The sequence below is a fragment of the Macrobrachium nipponense genome, chromosome 1 (assembly GCF_015104395.2).
Source record: "Macrobrachium nipponense isolate FS-2020 chromosome 1, ASM1510439v2, whole genome shotgun sequence".
Classification (NCBI taxonomy): domain Eukaryota; kingdom Metazoa; phylum Arthropoda; class Malacostraca; order Decapoda; family Palaemonidae; genus Macrobrachium; species Macrobrachium nipponense.
The window spans coordinates 64,646,517-64,667,340 of record NC_087200.1 but is presented as its reverse complement, the minus strand read 5'-3'; the positions used below and the strand labels follow the sequence as shown (position 1 = coordinate 64,667,340).

At 39.1% G+C, this 20,824-nt stretch overlaps 1 protein-coding gene across 2 annotated transcripts in view; it reads right to left on the bottom strand.

Moving 5' to 3' along the window:
• LOC135219366 (uncharacterized protein C12orf56-like) overlaps positions 1-20,824 on the bottom strand; it is a 144,727-nt gene that overhangs the window by 18,960 nt on the left and 104,943 nt on the right. For both annotated transcript variants that reach the window (XM_064256076.1, XM_064256077.1), the window contains exon 4: positions 445-593. In XM_064256076.1, coding sequence (XP_064112146.1) covers positions 445-593 — 149 coding nt within the window. The remainder of the gene's footprint in view (positions 1-444; positions 594-20,824) is intronic.

Genomic DNA, 20,824 nt, shown 5'->3' with positions numbered 1-20,824 from the left:
TAACTAGACTAACCACACCCAGCATAATTTAACCTAGGGACATGGCAAAAAAAAAAAAAAGAAAAAAAAAAAAAAATCGGGGCTGGTGCAATACTAGTATACATGTCGAGAATTTGATAACTGGATTAATAACCAATTGCTATATGATAACGCATTGATCTATAGGTAATAACTCCGCGTCGGGTATTTCTTTGGAAATTACAGTTTCCTATAGTATTTGGGTCGTTTATTAAGAATTTGCCGTTATTTTTGGGGGGTCGACTGTAATTAACCCCCAGGGGCTAATATTAAACATGGCGAAATACTTTCTGACGCCCCAATCCCTAGTGGCTATAGTTTTCGCGGGAACGTTCCTTACAGTCCTGGAAAAGTTATTCCCTAGAATTACCATGAGTAATGAACATTAGGGGTAGATACCGTTCAAGACGTTAGGCCGAGACTGACCTGGGTCCAGTGAGAGAGATGGTTCTCTGAGGATGTTTAAGGGCCTTTGTTTTAGCAAGCGAAGAAGAGAGGCCCTGGTGGTACTGGATGGTGATGTGAGTCGTCTGGTCTCGTATTCCACCTCGGAGGAACTCCGGAAGGTCGTGGACCTGTTCGGGAAAAACATGAAGCTGTTTAGTTATCTGTTTGATGACAAAATAACATTTTCTGGGGAAATATATTAAATATATATACACACACACATATATTATGTATATATATATATATATATATATATATATATATATATATATATATATCTATATATATATATATATATATATATATATATATATATATATATATATATATATATATATACAGAGTAAATTAGTAAAGAGAACAAAGGAAGATGTGAGAGAGAGAGAGAGAGAGAGGAGAGAGATAGATAGAGAGAGAGATGAGAGAGAGAGAGAGAGAGAGAGAGAGAGAGAGAGAGAGAGAGAGAGAAACGCCTTGCCCAGGAGTTGATTTCGATCGTCGGAACACCGCAAGTAAATGCGTGGCCACGGTAAATGTCGCCATCACCGCATAGAAATGTCAGCTGAACCTCATTGATTATTAAATTCATAAAATCAAAAATGAGACAAGAGTTTTAGTCTATCGCAAAGTAAGCTTCCGTCATGGCTTTCTCACGGTGGAGGAGAATTCATCTCTATGATTGATGCCAGTTAGATGGAAGAAGATTTTCCCTACGAAATCTCTCTCTCTCTCTCTCTCTCTCTCTCTCATTTTACATTAGTTGTGACCAGAGAGAGAGCAATGGATAGACAGACATCTATATAGACAGGTAGAGAAAGAGAGAGATTGTGTGTGATGCGCTCTGTATTTCTTCTTCCGACGACTATAGTAAGTATGACTTTGAGGTTCTTAAGGCATGTGCACACTAGGAAACATTGTTTGCAAACAATTTTTACCGTATATTTGTTTCCCATCCAGAATAGAAAACATTTAGTGTTTCTGTATGTATATGTATATATACACATTTATAATATATGTATGTTTATATATATACATATGTATACAAGCATATATGTATATAAACACATGTACATTGCATGTATATGTTTATATATATATAATTTATGTATGTATGTGTGTGTATGTACAGGGTGTAACACGAGTTTACGAAAATAATGTGGGAAATGAAAGAAAAGGTTATTCTGAGCCGAAAATCTTTAGCGAACATATTTAGGCTTCGTTGGTGAAGGAAATTTTTGAAATAACCGTTATCTCTATCTATCGCTGCTTTCATGCGATAGAGGGTGGTAAAGGGAGGTCGCGCATCCTGGGATGTTTGGGGGTCGGGGGTTAGGGGGAAGATGGAGCGAATAAGCCGATGTGAATAAATTACCTCCCAATCAAATGTATTATTTAGATCTTGAAGAAAAAATGCATGCATCATCGAATCCCCATTCCTCCCTATAAAGAAAAGGAAATTGAAAAGAAGCCTAATTGAATCTCCCAGCCATCAAAGGTAGGCGTTTTCTTTTGTTTGCAAACAATGTTTCCTAATGCGGACGGGTCTTTACAGATAACAATAAAGGAGGCTTGCGATTCAGTTACAGACGCTGCCTAAAAACCGTCTCACAAGTAACGTCGTGGACTTGTTATCGTAAGGAGGCGAACGACTGAAAGTCACACTCAGATGAATAATTGCTCTTTTTCACGGATGGCCACACGTCAAGGATCTTCCTTGACATTTAGACTCCGTAAGGGAGGCATGATTTGCGCTGCTTCCGAGTACTCAACATTTCGCGTGTTCTATGCTGCAAATATTGCACACTTCATATTTGATAAACTTCTAATAGTGCATGATCAGTGTGTACTGATCATACATAATTTATATACAAACATACACACACACACACACACACACACACACACACATATATATATATATATATATATATATATATATTATATATATTCTATATATATATATATATTAATAATAATTATATAGATATTAGATATATATATATATATATATATATTTATATATATATATATATACAGTATGTATATGAATATATATGCATATATACATGCATACACGAATACACTGAAACACACGCACTTAGATATTCAGTTCTAAGGCCATGTCAAAATTGACTTTTTTTCCGTTTAACCATTCAAAATATTTAAAATTATTTCTAACTACCGTAATGAGTTAACCTTGCAACCACTCATTACAGCCATTAAAATGTCCGCACTTTTAACATCCTTTTACACTAAAAAAAAAATGTCCTTGACTCCGCAAGTGAGATGAATGACAGATGATGAATACTCGTAAAAAAACTCGGGAAGAGAGATGGACTGGAGAAACAATACTTCTTTCGTTAAGGGCGAGGAGGCCTAATCACGCTAGATACCATGTAGTGGATGTCAGAGGCAAGAGATCCGCGGATGCGGATGTCACGCTTACATCATTTGCTGGGGGATGCGGACGTGGATTCTGAGAACTACGCAGATGTCCCACCGGGATGCTGACACCCCAAACATCTCTAGTTTCCACCACAAAGGATGCAAATGCGTATGCGAATGTTTTGCAGGTCCGATCCAGATATCCGATGCATCTCTAAATCACACGTAAGTCTGAATATACGTATATATTCATCCGTTTGTATAGATTATGAAGTCAAGTTTAAGATTTGCAAATAATAACGTCAACGGCTATATACTTTACTTTATAATTTGTTTCACTTTGGTGCTCTGATCCGCTGGTAGAGTGGATAGTGACGAGGAAAAACAGACAAATATCGCGTTTCATGGTAGGTTACTGCTGCAGTGTGGGGTCTTTAGCGGTGGGAGATTGGAACTAACATTCTTTGGAAGCTTGAAGTTCAAGTCAATGGCCCCTTTTGTGTGTTTGTTCCATGTGGATAGGTTTCATCTACTGAAATAATAATGATATCCAAAAAATGTACAGTATCTTACACTTTTTTTATGAAAAATAGTTCAACAACAATCAAACTTCCAAAATTAGATTTTACGTCTGACATTTGGATCAACTGATGATAGTTTCAGACATGTCCTTCGCATGTACTTGATCTAAATATCTGATAGGTATATCAGCAAGACTTCGGTTATTTCACATTTATTTAGAACGAAAAACCCTTGATTATGTTTCATCTTTTATGGCATAAAGACATGAAATCTGCCTCGAGATTTCAGGTCCTTTTTATCATTTGTGTTTGCGGATGTGAATAAAATTCTGGGTTGTTGCCAACGAAAGAGAACGAGTACGCGTATCTTATTTAGGAAATTGCTTTATCGTTATCTGAATTTCAAATGAAACCTGAGTTTATTATAATACTTTTAAAATACGAGGCAAGTTTAGTCTCACCTAAAGACATTAACTCCTTTTACTTCTGTAACCACAAAACTTTTGAGTTAATTTCCAGATATTCAGGTTCAAGAGCAGTCTCGTCTTGTTTGCGGTTTATGATTAAAGTAATTCTCCAGTTCTTAAGTTCCTAATTTATCTAGATTGCAAAATTCCCAAAACCTTTGAATTCATCCTCATATGAGAGATGGAAAATTAGGAGTAGATACAATATCGACATCAGTTTTCTCCCAGACGTGCATGTGGTTCAGTGCACGCGAGGGTTCCAACGATGTCTGATTGCACAGAGAGAGAATCCCAGCGTTCCAGAAGCGAATCAGAGAGGGTACCACCAGTTATTTCAGCGGATTCGCGTGCACCGCAAATCATCCTTCATCATGGCCAGCTTCTGTTGGAGGCCGAAAGCAGACGAGGGAGGATTAAGTGCTATTGTTGTCTCTCTCTCTCTCTCTCTCTCTCTCTTTCTCCTTTTACACACACGCACACACACACACAAACACACACACTTATATATATACTATATATATATACATATATATATATATATATTATATATATATATATATGTATCTAAATATATTACTGTATATATTATATATATATATATCTGTCTAAATATATATATATATTTAGACAGATATATATATATATATATAGATATATATATATATATATATATATATATATATATATATATATATATATATACACGGTTATAAATTAAAAATATATATTTTTAAATGAGCTGTAAACACATTTTAAGCACCTCTAGACGAACATAAAATTTTCGCGTTCGATAGCCTGCCCTTCTTGTACAGCTTTTATGATTCATAAAAAGGAAGGAAAACTCCTCTTCTTCCTCTCCCTGAAAGTTGCAAAAGTTGCGTCTGGTCGTAACATATGATTCATGCAACATGGGATAGAGATTCACCTGCAAGCACCAAAAAAGAAGAAGAAGGAGAAAAAAAAAAAAGTCTTTCGAGGCCTTTCAATTTCGCTCATGACGGGTTCGTGATGTTGGACGCGCGGGTCTTAGACTTATGATTCCTGAACAAACATTGGAAGAAGAAGAAGCAGAAGGGAAAAAGGGTCATTCCTCAACGAGAGCAGCTGAAATTTTTGGAAAGAGGACACACGAATGCTTTTTTCTTACAATTATACGAAACAACAAAGACGGATATAAAGATCCGATAGTTATATACCGTTTAAAGAAAAGAATGATTCAACTGATTAACAATAATATATTCAACAATTTGATAAATCAGGACCAGGATAAATAGAATATCAAAAATACCTTTTATATATTTTAATATATATTGTGTGACAATAAAAGAACAGTGGGAACTTCAGCAAACCAGTCAGACGGTTCTATGACGATGGTTTACATAGCGTCATAGAACTGTCTGCTTGGAACCTTTGTATGAGGCTGAAAATAACCATTGCCGTTGGAAACGTAATTGTAACAGATTAGATAACGAGAGGGTGGTTGGTTTTTCTGTTCTAAAGACTAGTGCGACCAAAAGAGACGCCGAGGTAAGTCACTTTTGAATATTTTTATACCACACCATCGCTATCTGTGATTCATGGAAGCCTCAGACCTCGAAGGAATGGGTAGGACTGGAAGGACCTTCACCCAGTTTAGGATTTTTCGCAGCATTTCTTGATCTTTTGTTTATATATTTTGATTAAAAAACCATCGTCGTAGCAACTCATTCTTATAATGCTAGCAAAGGTCCTTTAAACATATGCTGAGAGTATATTTAAAGGACCTTGCTACTAGTTTACCATTCACATAATTTTTATTTTCGTTGCTAGCCATGGCAGCAGTAGTAACCATTATCATTATTATTATAATTGCCGTACTTTTATAATTATCATGACCGTTACTGATATTATTAACATATCAACATCGCCATCATTTTCGCTAAATTCCTTGTTCTAGATGAACTTACGTTACTACGTATTTTTCGTCAGTAGGCCTGAATCACGTCAAGATTTACTGAATAAATTTCATTACTGTAGCCATTGTCTATCCACAAAAAAGACAGTAATATAAGACACTGTCTTAACTTCACGTAACCAACCCTAGGGACGCAACCTATCGTACTGAATTGAATTGAATACAGAATTTAGGCCGAAGGCCAAGCACTGGGTCCTATGAGGTCATTCAGCGCCGAAACAGAAATTGATAGTAAAGGATTTAAAATGTGTGACAGGAGGAAGACCTCGCAGCTGCACTGTGAATCAGTTGTTAGAAGAGGGTGGAAAGTAAGATGGAAGAAAGAGAATATGAAAGGAGGTGCAGTAAAAGGAAAGATAAGGGCTGCAGCTAGGGGCCGGAGGCACGTTGCAAAGGACCTAAAGTGATGCCTACAGTGCACCGCATGAGGTGCACTGACGGCACTACCCCCTACCGCACTGAAGCTTGGACTAAGGTCAATTCACTCTGTGGTGAGAGACGCTTCCCACGGGTTGGACAACGGCAAATGTAAACATGGAGTTTGATATCAGGAGGCTACCGTTTTCCATAGAGAAAAATAACTGTATGGATACACGTCGCGCTTTATTCATTACGTTATCAAAGGCTGGAATGACCAAATCAGTTACCGTAGATCTGAAAAAAGAAATTATAGAAACAAAACTAATAAAAAAAAATGCTGCAATGGTGATATTTCAGATGCTCAGACATCGTCCATGATTATATTCAAGTGTGTGAAATGTCAGAAATCTAGATGTCTCAGAGAGAGAGAGAGAGAGAGAGAGAGAGTCATAATGAATGCAAGACTACGATATATCAAGGTCTTCCATGAACACACCGTGGTTTAAAGGTAGCACTTCTATTTCATATATAGAGTCACTATTTATTATTATTGTTATTATTATCATTATTAATGTTATTTACTTTCTCGAGGGCATTTCTCAAATTGGTGCAAATGGCTATTATCCATATTAGAATTGTTTTTTCATTATTTTTAATGTCTGTAATGCTTTTTTTTGTCAGTACGATGACTTGAGTTGGGAAAAGATCTATAGACAATGCTTTCAACGAGAGGTCTGTCACTACTACTAAAAAAATAATGACCAGATTAAGCGTGACTGAGGCAACGCAGCATATAAAGGAAAATTAAAATCCAACAAAAGGTCCGAGTCTATCTCAAGAGTCAGTCATTCATTCCTCAGGCTGTGTTTACACCAAACAGATCGAATCGATTCAATTCATGAAGAATCAACGCGATTCATGATTCGTCCGGATTCGCCACATGAATTTCAATGTAAACCGTTTACACCGAGCGATCGAATCGATTCAATTCACGAAGAATCAACACAATTCATAATTCGGCTTATTCGCCACACTAACCTCAATGAAACTATTTACACCAAGCGAATCGGTATGATTGGAATCGACTCTATTCGCTTGGTGTAAACGGTTACATTGAAATGAGTGTGGCGAATCAAAACGAATCCTGAATCATGTTGATTCTTCGTGAATTGAATCTGTTCGATCCGCTTGGTGTCAACGCAGCCTTAGAGGCTCAGTCCACAGTCCACGTCCCCCTCCTTCAAATTCGGTCAGCTTCTATCGGTGAGTTTTAAGTTTTTCCATTGCTTCTGATTATCCTATTTCCTACAATCCTACCTGTTTCAAGAGGCTGTCTATAGCTTGCATAAGAGTTTTAAGCCTACTTTATGCCTCTTAATTCGTTTCCATCAGTGTTTTAATTTGAAAACAGCATTGGTTTCGTTTCTTAACAGGCATAAAAAACTGCTTTGTAAATGCTCTAGGCTAAGTAAAATATAAAACCAAAGATTCGTTACCATCTTTGCACCCAGTAATAGTTGCACTGACCTGGACATCGAAATAAGAATGTGTACCTATGGTTAAGGAGCACTAGACATAGCACTATAAAAACAGAGCATAATATAATCAGTCGCTTAAGATGCATGTTGTTAACAGTGACAGGCACTGAGGTCACTGTTTGAAACTTCGGAGTTCTACTTTGTGCCTGGAAGTTCGTGGAAATGAGATGCTATATTCATCTGGGAGGATTTTACCTTGTGTACAGATCTGTATGGTTCTGTAGAGTGGAGAGAGCAAAAGCATTAGGAGAGCACAGTGTCTTCGAATAAAGATTTAAACTTAGCCTATGCGCTCGTAACTTCACCTCCCTTCTACAGAAGCATAGCAGAGTATCAAGAGCGGTACAATGTAGTAGGTGGTCCTATAAAAGTACTACATCTCATCGTCCCTTAGTTACCTCTATACTTTTCCATTCCTTCTGGTCTATTTCCACATAGATATTCAACTTTATTTGGAAAAGAATGGTAATAATATTAGGGTAGTACAAAATAGAAAAAACTTTACTACGATTGCATAGGTAATAAGAGTATTTTTTTTTATTATCGCAACATCGGTAATGGTCCATGGCATATGAACAGTTCATAAGACCCTCTCATGAATGTAATGTAATGTTATATTATTGTAGTAGCTAGTGGTTTTTGTAAATTATTCTTTATTTGTTTGCTGATTTGTTTACCTACACACACACACACACACACACACACACACACACACACATATATATATATATATATATATATATATATATATATATATATATATATATATATATATATATATATATTACTAACAGGACCTCATTGAAACTGAATAGTGTCTAGCGGAGATATTTATTCAGTAAAAGTTACAAGCTTTCTAGGACAAACAGTCCTCATTGTTTGTTCTAGAAGGCTTGTAACTTTTAAGAATTGTGCAAATAATAAAGTTAATATATATACACACACACACACACACACACACACACACACATATATATATATATATATATATATATATATATATATATATATTTGTACATTAGTGCAATTAGCTTTTTTTGGGAGCTCACATCTTTTAGCTGCTAGAGGAGGATTACTGAACGAAGACTTGACTCACTCATCTATTTTGATGGGCTGAATATTCGCAACGCATAGTTATACGCCCAGTTACGGATGCAATATCAGTAAAATCAGTCACTGCCGTTGGCAAAGGAGAGAGGTCTCCACTGAATGTGCTGTAAAAAACAACCCATTTGCTTTGGCTTACTGTTAATGTCACCAGTCACTCGGGAGGCTTTTATAGTCTGCAAGACTGCAATTTTCTTGCGACCTGAAAAATTGCCCCGATTAAGAAAGACCTGGCACGATAATTTAGCCAGCCGTGCATGATAATCTCTCTCTAGCCTTTGAATGCATAAAAAACAATGGCATTTTTTTTCAAGGATAACGGAGGAAATTCTCCTATCTGGAGTCATGCGGTTTCCAGGGATAGCAATTTTACCTCGAGACTGACGGAATCCATAAAGTGTAATTGGAAATTTCCTTGCGTGCTGCCCAGGAGGCAAATGGCTGTCCCGAGCAATGTAGGTCGACAGGATAAGTTTCCTAAGGAAATTGACTTACATTAATGTCGTATTAGAAAAAAAGTTTGTTTCCATATATATACTAGAGAGAGAGAGAGAGAGAGAGAGAGAGAGAGAGAGAGAGATCCATTCCTTCCACTCTTTCTATTTTCCTTCTTATCTATCTTTGGTATTAACCCGGTATGTATCCGCCTTCGTCAGTTCAGGGTAAACTCATGCTGTGTGATGCGGTGTTTACTACTATGGTAGATTCACTTCACCCGTGAATCTCATGCCAAGCGCCGTTCTTACGACGCTCCTGATTGGCTGGTAACTCTCAATCTCTCGAGAGATTTCTCGTAGGTAGGATGTAGGTTCCACTTCTCTTTCAAAAGTTAAAACTTTCATTGCACCTCAGTTCCAATTTCATCACTAAACGTCTTCAAGCCAATGATTTAAGGATTATAATGATATAAGAATTATGAAGAAAATCGTAATATATATAATAAAGAGGAATAGTGAGAGGGATATAGGACTGATTGAAGCGAAAATCGGAAGGGATAATGAATTTCCTCCACAAGGTATCAATATCTAAGTAACGAATTTTTTCATATAGAGATTTCCACTATAGAATATGAAAGGGTGATGGTGATAATGATAGTGATGATAGTGAAGTCTTAATATTCTTTTCCCCCCATAAAACTTCTTCTATCGAGGGGTGTGATCATGATGATGACGTCATCGAGTGATCACGTGATCAACACCTGACTATACGAAGATAAGAGAGAGAGATTAATATTCTTAATCTTTTGCTTGTTATTTACGTATTGATAGCCCTGCATATCCTTTTCTTTGGTAACATTGTCTTCCATGACATTTAAGCTACGAAACTGTATGAAACACAAGATGATAAATGATGAATGCACTGCGATCTCATGTAAGGAATGACAGAATATATTTCATATTAAGAATTTTATGTTTGTTTCACTATAAATAATTTAGCATTACATTTACTGAAGTACATAATTCTTATGTCATTATAATCCTTAAATCAATGGCTCGACGATGTTTAGTGATGAAATTGGGAAACGCTCCTTTTCTGAAGGTAAAACTGAGGTGTAATGAAAGTTATAATGTTTGAAAGATGTTTGGAACATAGATTTTGCCGACGTGAACTCTCTCGAGAGACTGAGAGTTTCCAGCCCTGTGATTGGCTTATCAACAGCCAATCAGGAGGGTCGTAAGGAACAGCGCTCGGCACGAGATGCACGGGTGTAGTGAATCTACTATAGCCCTTAGTGGATCAAAGTATTATATACACCCGTATCTATATTGCTCTGTCGACAAATTATATTAATAAATTATATCTTTGATCTTCAAGGGAGTATAGTGCTAAACACGGTGTCCCATTGAACCTCTGCTAGTATGTTTAGTACTATAGTAGATTCACATCAACCGTGCATTTGGTGTCTAGGCCAGTCCTTTACGACGCTCCTGATTGGCTGTTGTTAAGCCAATCACAGGGCTGGAAACTCTCAGTCTCTCTCGAGAGTTCACATGGGTAGGATCTATGTTCCACCTCTCCTGAGGGATATACGTCTATACGTCTTTCAAAAGTATCCCTCCTCAGGAGTGGTGAAACATACAACCTGCCCATGTGAACTCTCTCGAGAGACTGAGAGTTTCCAGCCTGTGACTGGCTTATCCACAGCCAATCAGGAGCGTCGTAAGGGACTGGCCTAGACATCAAATGCACGGTTGATGTGAATCTACTATAGCACCTCAGAGGTATATCTCTTTCCATCGGTCCCCCTCAGGCAAGTCAACCATGGAGGTATTATCAGACCTCCATGAAGTCTCTCTCTCTCTCTCTCTCTCTCTCTCTCTCTCTCTCTCTTCTCACACCTTTGGGATAATCTACTTGGATCACTCATAGTTGTATATAGTACTAGTCTTTGTAATCTCCTATATTAATGATTTTCATTACAAGAATAGTTTTCCGTTTAAAGGACAACTGTAACTTTTACGGAAATAGACGGCTTCTTGTTTACTCTTGGTCAACCATGGGGATATTATCAGACCTCCATGAAATCAACAATAACAAATGCCGAGACAGACATGCGGAGGCACCCATGTACGTACAGAGAGAGGGACTGCTGACTCGCCCAGTCCAATTTGGAAGCTTGCAAAAATATTGCAGCTGCATCATGCGACGGGTCGTACTACTCCGAATGACACGCAATCCTTGCGAGTAAGAGTAAGATGAAAAGCTTTTAGTGTGTCTGGGAGTGGATAACGTAAGGCAGCTTTTATGCAACTGCAGCGATTAACGTAATTTCATTGTCAACCTTGAAGGGGGATGCCGCCATGGAGTCTTAGTACTATACACGCAGGGAGAAGAGGAGTGACCAAGAGTAAACAAGAAGCCGTCTATTTCCGTAAAAGTTACAGTTGTCCTTTAAACGGAAAACTATTCTTGTAATGAAAATAATTAACATAGGAGATTACAAAGACTAGTACTATTTGCAACTATGAGTGATCCAAGTAGATTACCCCAAAGGTGTGAGAAGAGAGAGAGAGAGAGAGAGAGAGAGAGAGAGAGAGAGAGAGAGAGAGAGAGAGGTTAAAGCATATCCTGAAGGTTCTATCTACTATGATTCAAAAGAGACGGTTAAGATTGAATTCCCTCTTTAACCTTTGGCATTGGCACTTTGATCCATTACATGAGATACTGGATACAACCCATCTCCCATAGACGATATGTATGAAGTCTAAGGCTTTATTTTCAAAGACATCAATATTTCAGGACTTTAGAAAATCTATATATTTAGTGGATGAACGGGTGGTCATATGATGGACTGCACAAAAAGACGGACAGACAGGTTTAGATGGCCAAAAACGGTTAACGAAGTTCAAAAAGCTGTCACCGCTACCAAACAAACATCCAGGAGGGAAAAGAAACTTATTTTGATATTGGAGAATCATCACAGTTTTACGGTGTCCCGGTAGCAAATTCCCGAGATGTATACTGGTATTACACCAGCCACGGGGTTTTTTCCCTTTCCCATACGTTAGGTTAAATTGGGTTGGGTTCAGCGTTGCCATTTTGAAGAATTTCGTCTACTAGTGAGGCTTTTAGTGACATCTGGCAACCTCCGTGAATATTCTGACCACAGCCACGGTGCCTAGGAATAAAATTCTTCACTTTGCCTTTTTATGTTTTATTATGAAAATAAAGTTATAAACGTATCCTGCTTATCTAAAATGAATTTGATTGAAATTCTTTATTTTTCTTCGTCAAAAATACTCTATGCTAAGCTAGTGACGTGCAGTTTATTTACGTCAAGGAAAATAATTCTACATCGGAAAATAGGCAGTCTAACCATTAATTTTCCGCATTCTAACCGGTTATTAAATCATAACTAACGTAAAAAAAAGAGGAACTGTGTATGGCGACACTGCTAAAAGCCACTGTTCTGAAGAAAAAACGGCAACGTTGGTTGGGTTAGGTTAGATTAGCAAAGCTTCCCTAAAAGTAATTCGGGTGTGGGAAACATAACAAGATTATTTTCAAGAAGATCCTACGGTCAAGGCCCCCATACACTGAACGATTGTCTAAACCACTGTTTCTCAACCTTTTTTCTGGTGGTGGCCCCCTTCAATCCAGTGCAAGTTGTTGTGGCCCCCTCATGCCAACTCTGAGTTCTTACCCCACCCCACCCCCCCCACACACACACCCGCCTTCCGTCCATCACCTTAATACGCCTAGGGAAGGTACTATTTAATGGTTCTAGTTTGAGTAGTACCATGTACTCAAAACACTAATTTCAGGCATGAATCAAATACCAATATTAATTGGAAAAATATTTTATTTGAACACTTATCTATTTACAAAAGGAATAAAAAAACAAGGAATACATGTAGGTACAATTGGCTTTTATCTTGAAAGGTTTCAGTGGGATCCCTGTGACTGATGCAAGGCTGCCAACTGTCAATGTTTTGGCTTGGAAAAAGCTGTCAGAGAGAGACGTAAATCGCCTCTTTTTTCTATGTCAAGGCGATTTCGTGTCTTTGACAGCAGGTACATCACCCGACTGAAACCAGTCTCAACCAAGTAAGACGTGGGAAAGGCAAGTAAGAGCAACTTCACATCTTTCCAGAGTATTGGGTACTTCTTATACACATCTTGATTCATCCACAGCTTCTGGTGTCCTCCACGCTTGAACCTTGCTTGAGCTGTTGTGTTATTCTGAAGTTCAATGAGACTTTCTTGTAGGGTGACATCAACTTCAGATACATCAGCAATGAAGGGATCCACAAACCAGTGTGGCACAGTCATTTGGAGTAGGTCAGAGAAGCGAGTGTCCATATCATTATGCAACTGCTTCAGATGGTCAACATACACTGCTAGGTCATCATCAAGCAGATCGGTGGATATAACTGCTAAGGAAGGAAACTGTGCAAACTCTCGTCTTCCAAGGTTCAACCAGAACAGCTTGAGTTTCCCTTTAAATGTAGTAATTGCCTCCTTGCAGGAAAACATGGTGGAGTTATTTCCTTGAAGCTCTTTGTTCAGAACATTTAGCTTTTCAAATATGTCAGACAGGTAGAAGATGTCACTCTTTGCATCAACAAGTTTCTGTCCAAGTTCTGTCCCACTTTTTGGGTAAACATATGATTCACTGTCATCCTTCCTTGGAACTCATCACGTAATTTCTTGAAGAAATCTAGCGGCTTGTCTTTCTTGTCTTTATGTGCAGTCTCCAGATGCTTTTTCAGTTTGCTGGGACGCATACTTTCATTTGAGAGTGAGGTCATACACAGCAGGCACATAGGCATTGTAGTATTTTGTGGAGATTCAATGAATCCAAAAGCAAGATATTCGACAGAATACTGTCTGCATTTTTTCTTAGCTGGACTGGTCATGCTTATCTAAAATAAAAAACAAACAAAACTCATTAAAACTCAGTACCGCTATTATTGTCTGGGAAATCATTGCCCTCCACATATTCAAACAAGCAAATAAAAAAGCAAAAGTTATTAGCCATAAAAGATACTCTTAACAAATAAAGTGAATAGATAAATAAAATTCATGACAAGTATGTGTGTGTGTGTACTGAGTGTACATGAAAGAGACTGTGTTTGTACACTGTATGTAAGTATAAATGTATGTTTGTATGTACATACGTATGTGGATTAAATAAAGTTATCTTTCACAACCTCTTTGGTAGAACTTAAATCAAGTCTCTTCCTCGTAAGTCTATGTTAAACTGAAAGACGGATCTATTATTGAAGAAGAAACAATATAACGGTTATATTATAACCCATATACCGTTGCTGTTAAAATTGTTTATAAACATCTTAATGGTTGTCGTTCGGAAGTTTACCAGTCAGCATAATCTTTGATAGTTCAGTCTTTTACCACTCTGCCTGCTAGAGAGAGAGAAGAGAGATGAGAGAGAGGAGCGAGAGAGAGAGAGAGGAGAGAGAGAGAGTTAATGGTTTTTGTCAAGGGTCATAGTTCAGCCTTTTACCACTCTGCCAGCTAGAGAGAGAGAGAGAGAGTGAAGAGATTATTGAATATTTCACTGTCTGCAAAAATTACCTGGTATATTGAATTGAATGATTTTCAAACTAAACTCAAGCATATTAATGATTTATTTCAAAATATTACACATTTATATATTTTGTGGGTCCTAAATTTTCTGTGGCCCCCCATGGCCCCCCATTTTTCAAAATTTTGCCTTGTGGCCCCTGAAAAAATCTCATGGCCCCCAAGGGGGCCATATGGCCCACGTTGAGAAACACTGGTCTAAACGACTGTCGTTATCGACCCACACACACTATTCATAAAGTATGAACGATCTCCGCACCGTTTTCAGTCTGAACAAAGATTTTGTCTCGAGAAGACATGGCATCCTCTCTAAAGAAGACGCGCCCGATAGCGTTTTATCGGCAGACAAACCCACACATTGAACGATCTGTGTACGACAGACTTAAGTCGCAAGCCAGCAATCTGGTCGTGACAGATTCCCGCTGAGATCGTTCATACACGAAGCTCCCGCCCACTTTTGCATTCTGACAAGCCCATACACAGGCTTTTTGCGAAAGATACAGACAGTCGTTTCAGTGTATGGGGGCCTTTAATTTTTTAAGATATGGCGCCCGCTCTTTTCAAGGAAGGTCCCGGTATTCGGTTCAGTTCGGGAATATGCGTCCTAGTACCAAACGTACTAATGATATATTATATATATATATATATATATATATATATATATATATATATATATATATATATATATATAATTAATATAATATATAATCACATATATATATACACATATATATATATATACCATCTACATCAATCGATGTACACCACCTTTTGCCTGTGCGTAAAGGTATATTCATCTATAATTCAAGTCTCAACGATTTAATTCAACGTCATCATCAGGAAAGAACGAAGTGTATTGGATCCTGAAGGATTTACGTAGTGACATGAATAACCACTTCTACTGACTTCGGATTCTTCCTCATCAATATCTGATATCGAAATAAGAAGACATGAAAGAGGAGTGTTGTTTAGGACTGATGATATCGGCAAATCTATACCCGGGTTTGAGACTGAAGACAAGGCTGATGTGACAGCAATCTACGAGATCATGTTACTTTTAGGGCTGATGTTACGTTCGCTACTCATTTTTTGGGAATTTTCGACATGCCTGCTTGTTTACAATGCCTGCGTTCAATAATATAAGGGGTAGGTTTATCACTTCCTCCTGAGGTAAGATTTAAATTTTTTCTTACCACTTCTTTTATTTTCCATGGAGCGTGAGCATATTCCATCAGCCTCCGCATTTTAAAATGCGGTGGCTGATGGAACATGGAACTCAGGCTCGATCAAAAATGAAATAGGTGGCAAGAAAAAAAAAAGTCAGGTAAATAAGCTGAAATTACCTTACTATGCGGCGCAGCCATTTGGTAAGCATCGATCTTATAATGAGGGAGTGAGTCACGTTTTTAAGAACCTCATGAATCCTTCGTCTTACGATACACAACTTTTTATAGTCATTTGCATAAAGATAATCACGATATTTCTTATCGTTATTATGTTCATGGCTAAAGTAGTGGTAATATTATAGTCGTAAGTCTGAAATATAACGGCAAGCAATTGTTAGTTTTCTGTAAAAGAAAACTATTGCACCGGATATCTCCGTCCATCCACACTTTATTCTCTCCGTCCTCAGATCTAAATAACTACTGAGGCTATAGGGCTGCAAATTGTTATGTTGATCATCCAACAACCAATTATTGTACATACAAAATTGCAGCCCTCTAGCCTCAGTAGTTTTTATTTTATTTATAGTTAAAGTTATCCATGGATCGTGCATCTGGCAGCACTTTCCGAAGCCAAGGGACGCATCCTTACTCTACCACATCTGGTGAGCAACTGGAGAGTTGCCGCTTGCCCTTCCGGTCAGGGCGTCGGAGTGCCGGTCATAGTTGATGGTTTTATACAGTACCTACTATACGTTGTACAGAACACTCGGCATTTTTTGCTTGTTGTTGGTAAACGTTACCCAAATAAAGAGAAAATTGGCTTTCGTTAAACAGGCAGAGTTGCGACAATTTACGTATTGGAACATAAATTACGCCTCTTGAGGCTGGATTCGTGATTGCTGCTGTCGAGGTCTTTCATAACGCTGTGTCCGATCTCTCATTATGCGTTCGACAATTTCCCAGATTTGACACCGCACGTGAGGCCATTTCAGCGTGTTTACCAGGCTCTAATGGATTTTCGATGTGTCCATATTTTCATTTCTAATACCTATACCCGTGAGGTGAATGACTCCAAGCCGTTCTTTCAGCCCAGACCCGACTTACTGGAAAATTTTAAAAATCGAGTTTTCTGTACAGCGTATATTGCAGAATGAAACTCACAGCCGCCGCCCATGAAACTCTCAGTCACGGCACGGTAGTGCCCTGCGTTGTTGGGACCTATAGCGGTGCCGAACACACGACCATGGCTGACTTTAACCTTAAATAGAATCAAATCTACTGACGCTAGAGGGCCACAACATTCCAATTTGTAGCTCTCTTGCCTCAGTACTTTTTAAGACCTGAGGGCGGATAGACAGACAAAACTAAAAAGAAAGCCATCTCAATAATTTTCTTTAACAGAAAACTAAAACTCGGAGAAATTGGAAAAACTATCGTGGCAATGTCTTCAGTGTGAAATTGTTTACTTATGAAAATATGGACGACTTCGCGGAGCAAAACGGAGTCGATGATACAGCTTTCGGTGATTATAGACTGAATATAGCGGTAATATTTGAATAAGGAAGGAAGAAAACGAATAAAGAAGGAATAAGGAAAAGGATAAATAAGAAGGAAGAAAAGAAATATAGAACGGAGAAAGACAATGGCGTGGTGGAACTAAAGTAGAGAACCGAAGATGTACTATAAACTGATCAAAAGGAGACTGGATTCCTAACAATAGGTACCATTTGTAGTAACTAAACGGCATAACTGAAAGTCTGATTAATAATATAAACAAGAGTGGAATCGCATAAGAATAGAGAATTGGACATGCTCAAGACAAAGAAATGAATATGTCTTAAGCCGGGTAGTCACGCACAGGTTTACCTGTCAGTCTCCCTGTCAGTTCATCGAAAGTGAAGTTAAAACCTACGTGTGGATGGCAGTTTGGGGGCGGAGTCAGTCCACTCACCAAAACTGATGAACTGATGGAATTACCTAAAGTTCTTTCGACCGACTATATATATATATATATATATATATATATATATATATATATATATATATATGTATATATATATATATATATATATATATATATATCATACATATATATATATATATATATATATATATATATATATATATATATATATATATATATATATATATATATATATAAGATTTTTAGATACGCCACTGCCATACCATTTCAATCGTGACTCTCTTATCATTTCTGTAATCTTTACTAAGCCTTCCCTTCGTCCAATTTCATCATTTTCTCATCTCCCAAGCAGCAATATTTTCATAATCCACATAGCATTCTCATCTCTGTTCTCTCAAATTGTACTTTCTCTTTTCTTCTTAGAGCCCATGTTTCTGCTCCATAAATTAACACTGGTCTTATCACAGTGCCTATATAGCATGACTTTTAGCTTGATTGGCATTTTCTTTTCACATACTACTCCAGCTACTTTCTTCACTTCCCCATATATATATATATATATATATATATATATATATATATATATATATATATATATATATCTATGTATATATTACAAATGTCCGTCCTTTAATATCTAATTCGCTCTACCTAGGAATTAATATATTTCATATATGATATGAATAACGGTAATGTGATATGACTTATATATATATATATGATATATATATATATATATATATATTATATATATATATATATATCCTAAGTGCCTCCCTGCCGTGGTCTCACCGGGGGACCCACCCCAGGCAGCCCAACCTGGTCACCTACCCGCCGGTATCCCCACCCTTGGCTGTCCGACCCGGCGACCTCTCCACCAGGCCCCCACCCATGGCAGCTCGACACGGTTGCCTCCCTGCCAGGGGCAACAGACCTAGTGGCCCTATCCGGCTACCCATTTGCCCCCCAATGGGTGCCCCACCCATCCCGGGACCAGTGGCCGGCCTCGTGTGCTCGTCCCGGGACCCGTGACAGGCCTACCCCACACGTTCTGGGACCTGTGGCGGGCCTATCCCGCCTGTCTCAGGACCTGTTGCGCGCCTCGTCCGCCAATCCTGGGACCAGTGGCGAACCTACCCCACCCGTCTCAGGACTCGAGGCGGGCTTCACCCGCCCGTCCTGGGACATGGGGCAAACCTCGCCCATCCGTCCTTAGACACATGGCTGGCCAAAACTGCCCATCTCCGGACCCGTGCCGGGCCTCTCACACCCGTCTCAGGACACGTGGCGGGCTTCGTCCGCCTGTCCTGGGACCTGTGGCGTGCCCTGCCCGCCCATCCCTGGACCTGGGGCAGGCCCCTCCTGACTGTCCCGGGACCCGTGGCGTGCCCTGCCCGCCTGTCCTGTGACCAATGGTAGGCCTCACCCGCCCTTCCCGGGACACGTGGCTGGCCCCGCCCGCCCATACCTGAACACGTGGTAGGCCACGCCTGCCCATCCTGGACCAGTAGTGTGCCCCGCATGCCCATCCCAGGATCCGTGGTGAGCCATGCCCGCCCGTCCCGGGTCACGCGGCTGACCTTGCCTGCCTGTCCCAGGACCTGTGGCGGGCCACGCCTGCCCGTGCCGAGAAATGTGGCAGACCTTGCCCACCTGTCCCGGGAACCGTGGCGGGCAACGCCTGCCCATCCCCGGGACCCGTGGCAGGCCTTGCCCGCCCGTTCCTGGACACTTGGCAGACCTCGCCTGCCCATTCCAGGACCTGTGGCAGACCTTGCCCACCCATTCCAAGACCGGTGCGGGACACGTGGCAGACTTTGCCCGCCTGTCCCGGGAACCATGGTGGGCCTTGCCCGCCAGTCCTGAGAAACAGCAATACCTATGCTTATTCTTAGAACCAGAATATGCCAATGAATACTGGGGCTTCTCTGAACCCTCTTCTTCTAATGAAAATAGAAGTGGTAAAAAAATAGCGAATACCTTTTAATGTAGATAAGTGTAAAGTGTTACAAATAGGAACAAACAACCTTCATGCCAGCTACAAGCTGCTTAGGAATGACATAAATTGTGTAGAACAAGAGGAGGACCTTGGAGTCATTATTACCATGGACTTAAAATCCACAAAACAGTGTATAAAAGAAAGCTAGACAAAATCATTAGGACATTGTGAATGCACAGTAAAACCTGCTTCTACAGATGAGTGAGCACACAATGTCTACTCGGATGGACTAACAAGTCTTTGAGTCATCCTAATCCTTGTAACTCCTTGTAACAATCCTCCCATTTTCATTTCCCTTTCCCTTCCAGGAATCAATAAAACTCTAAGAAAACATTTTAACATATTTATTTCCGCTCAAGTTCAATTTCCTTCAAGGTTAGCAAAGTAAACTTATTACAAAATAAACATCAAACTTTCCATATAACAAACATTCTCCTCAAATTTTTCACATCTGATCCGTCTGAGCGAGGCCAGCGCACACTTGATCGTGCCATTCCTTGAAGATCGACAGCAGCTTCTGCAGTTCCCAGTTGTCCTTCTCCAGGCGTCAAGGTTTATAGGTGGATATGCTTTTTTCTTTACTTTTTCGTGTATATGATATTATGTGCTGATGTAATGTGTACTTGATGTTTGTATTATTTTTGTCATTATGGGCTTTGTACTTACAGAAAAAAGAAGAGATAGCTATCTACTCTGTATTTTTTTGTATTGTATCTTTTTTGGGACAAGTTTGTACTTATATTTTGTATATCTTGTCAATAAAAATAACTAACTAACTATTTCTCCTGGAGGTTCTTCAGGTCGCACACCAATTTCTCCTTCCCTCCTCGCAGCTGTCGAACCTCATCTTCCAGCTGGTAGTTCCTTTCGCCCTGGACACCGGCCTTCCT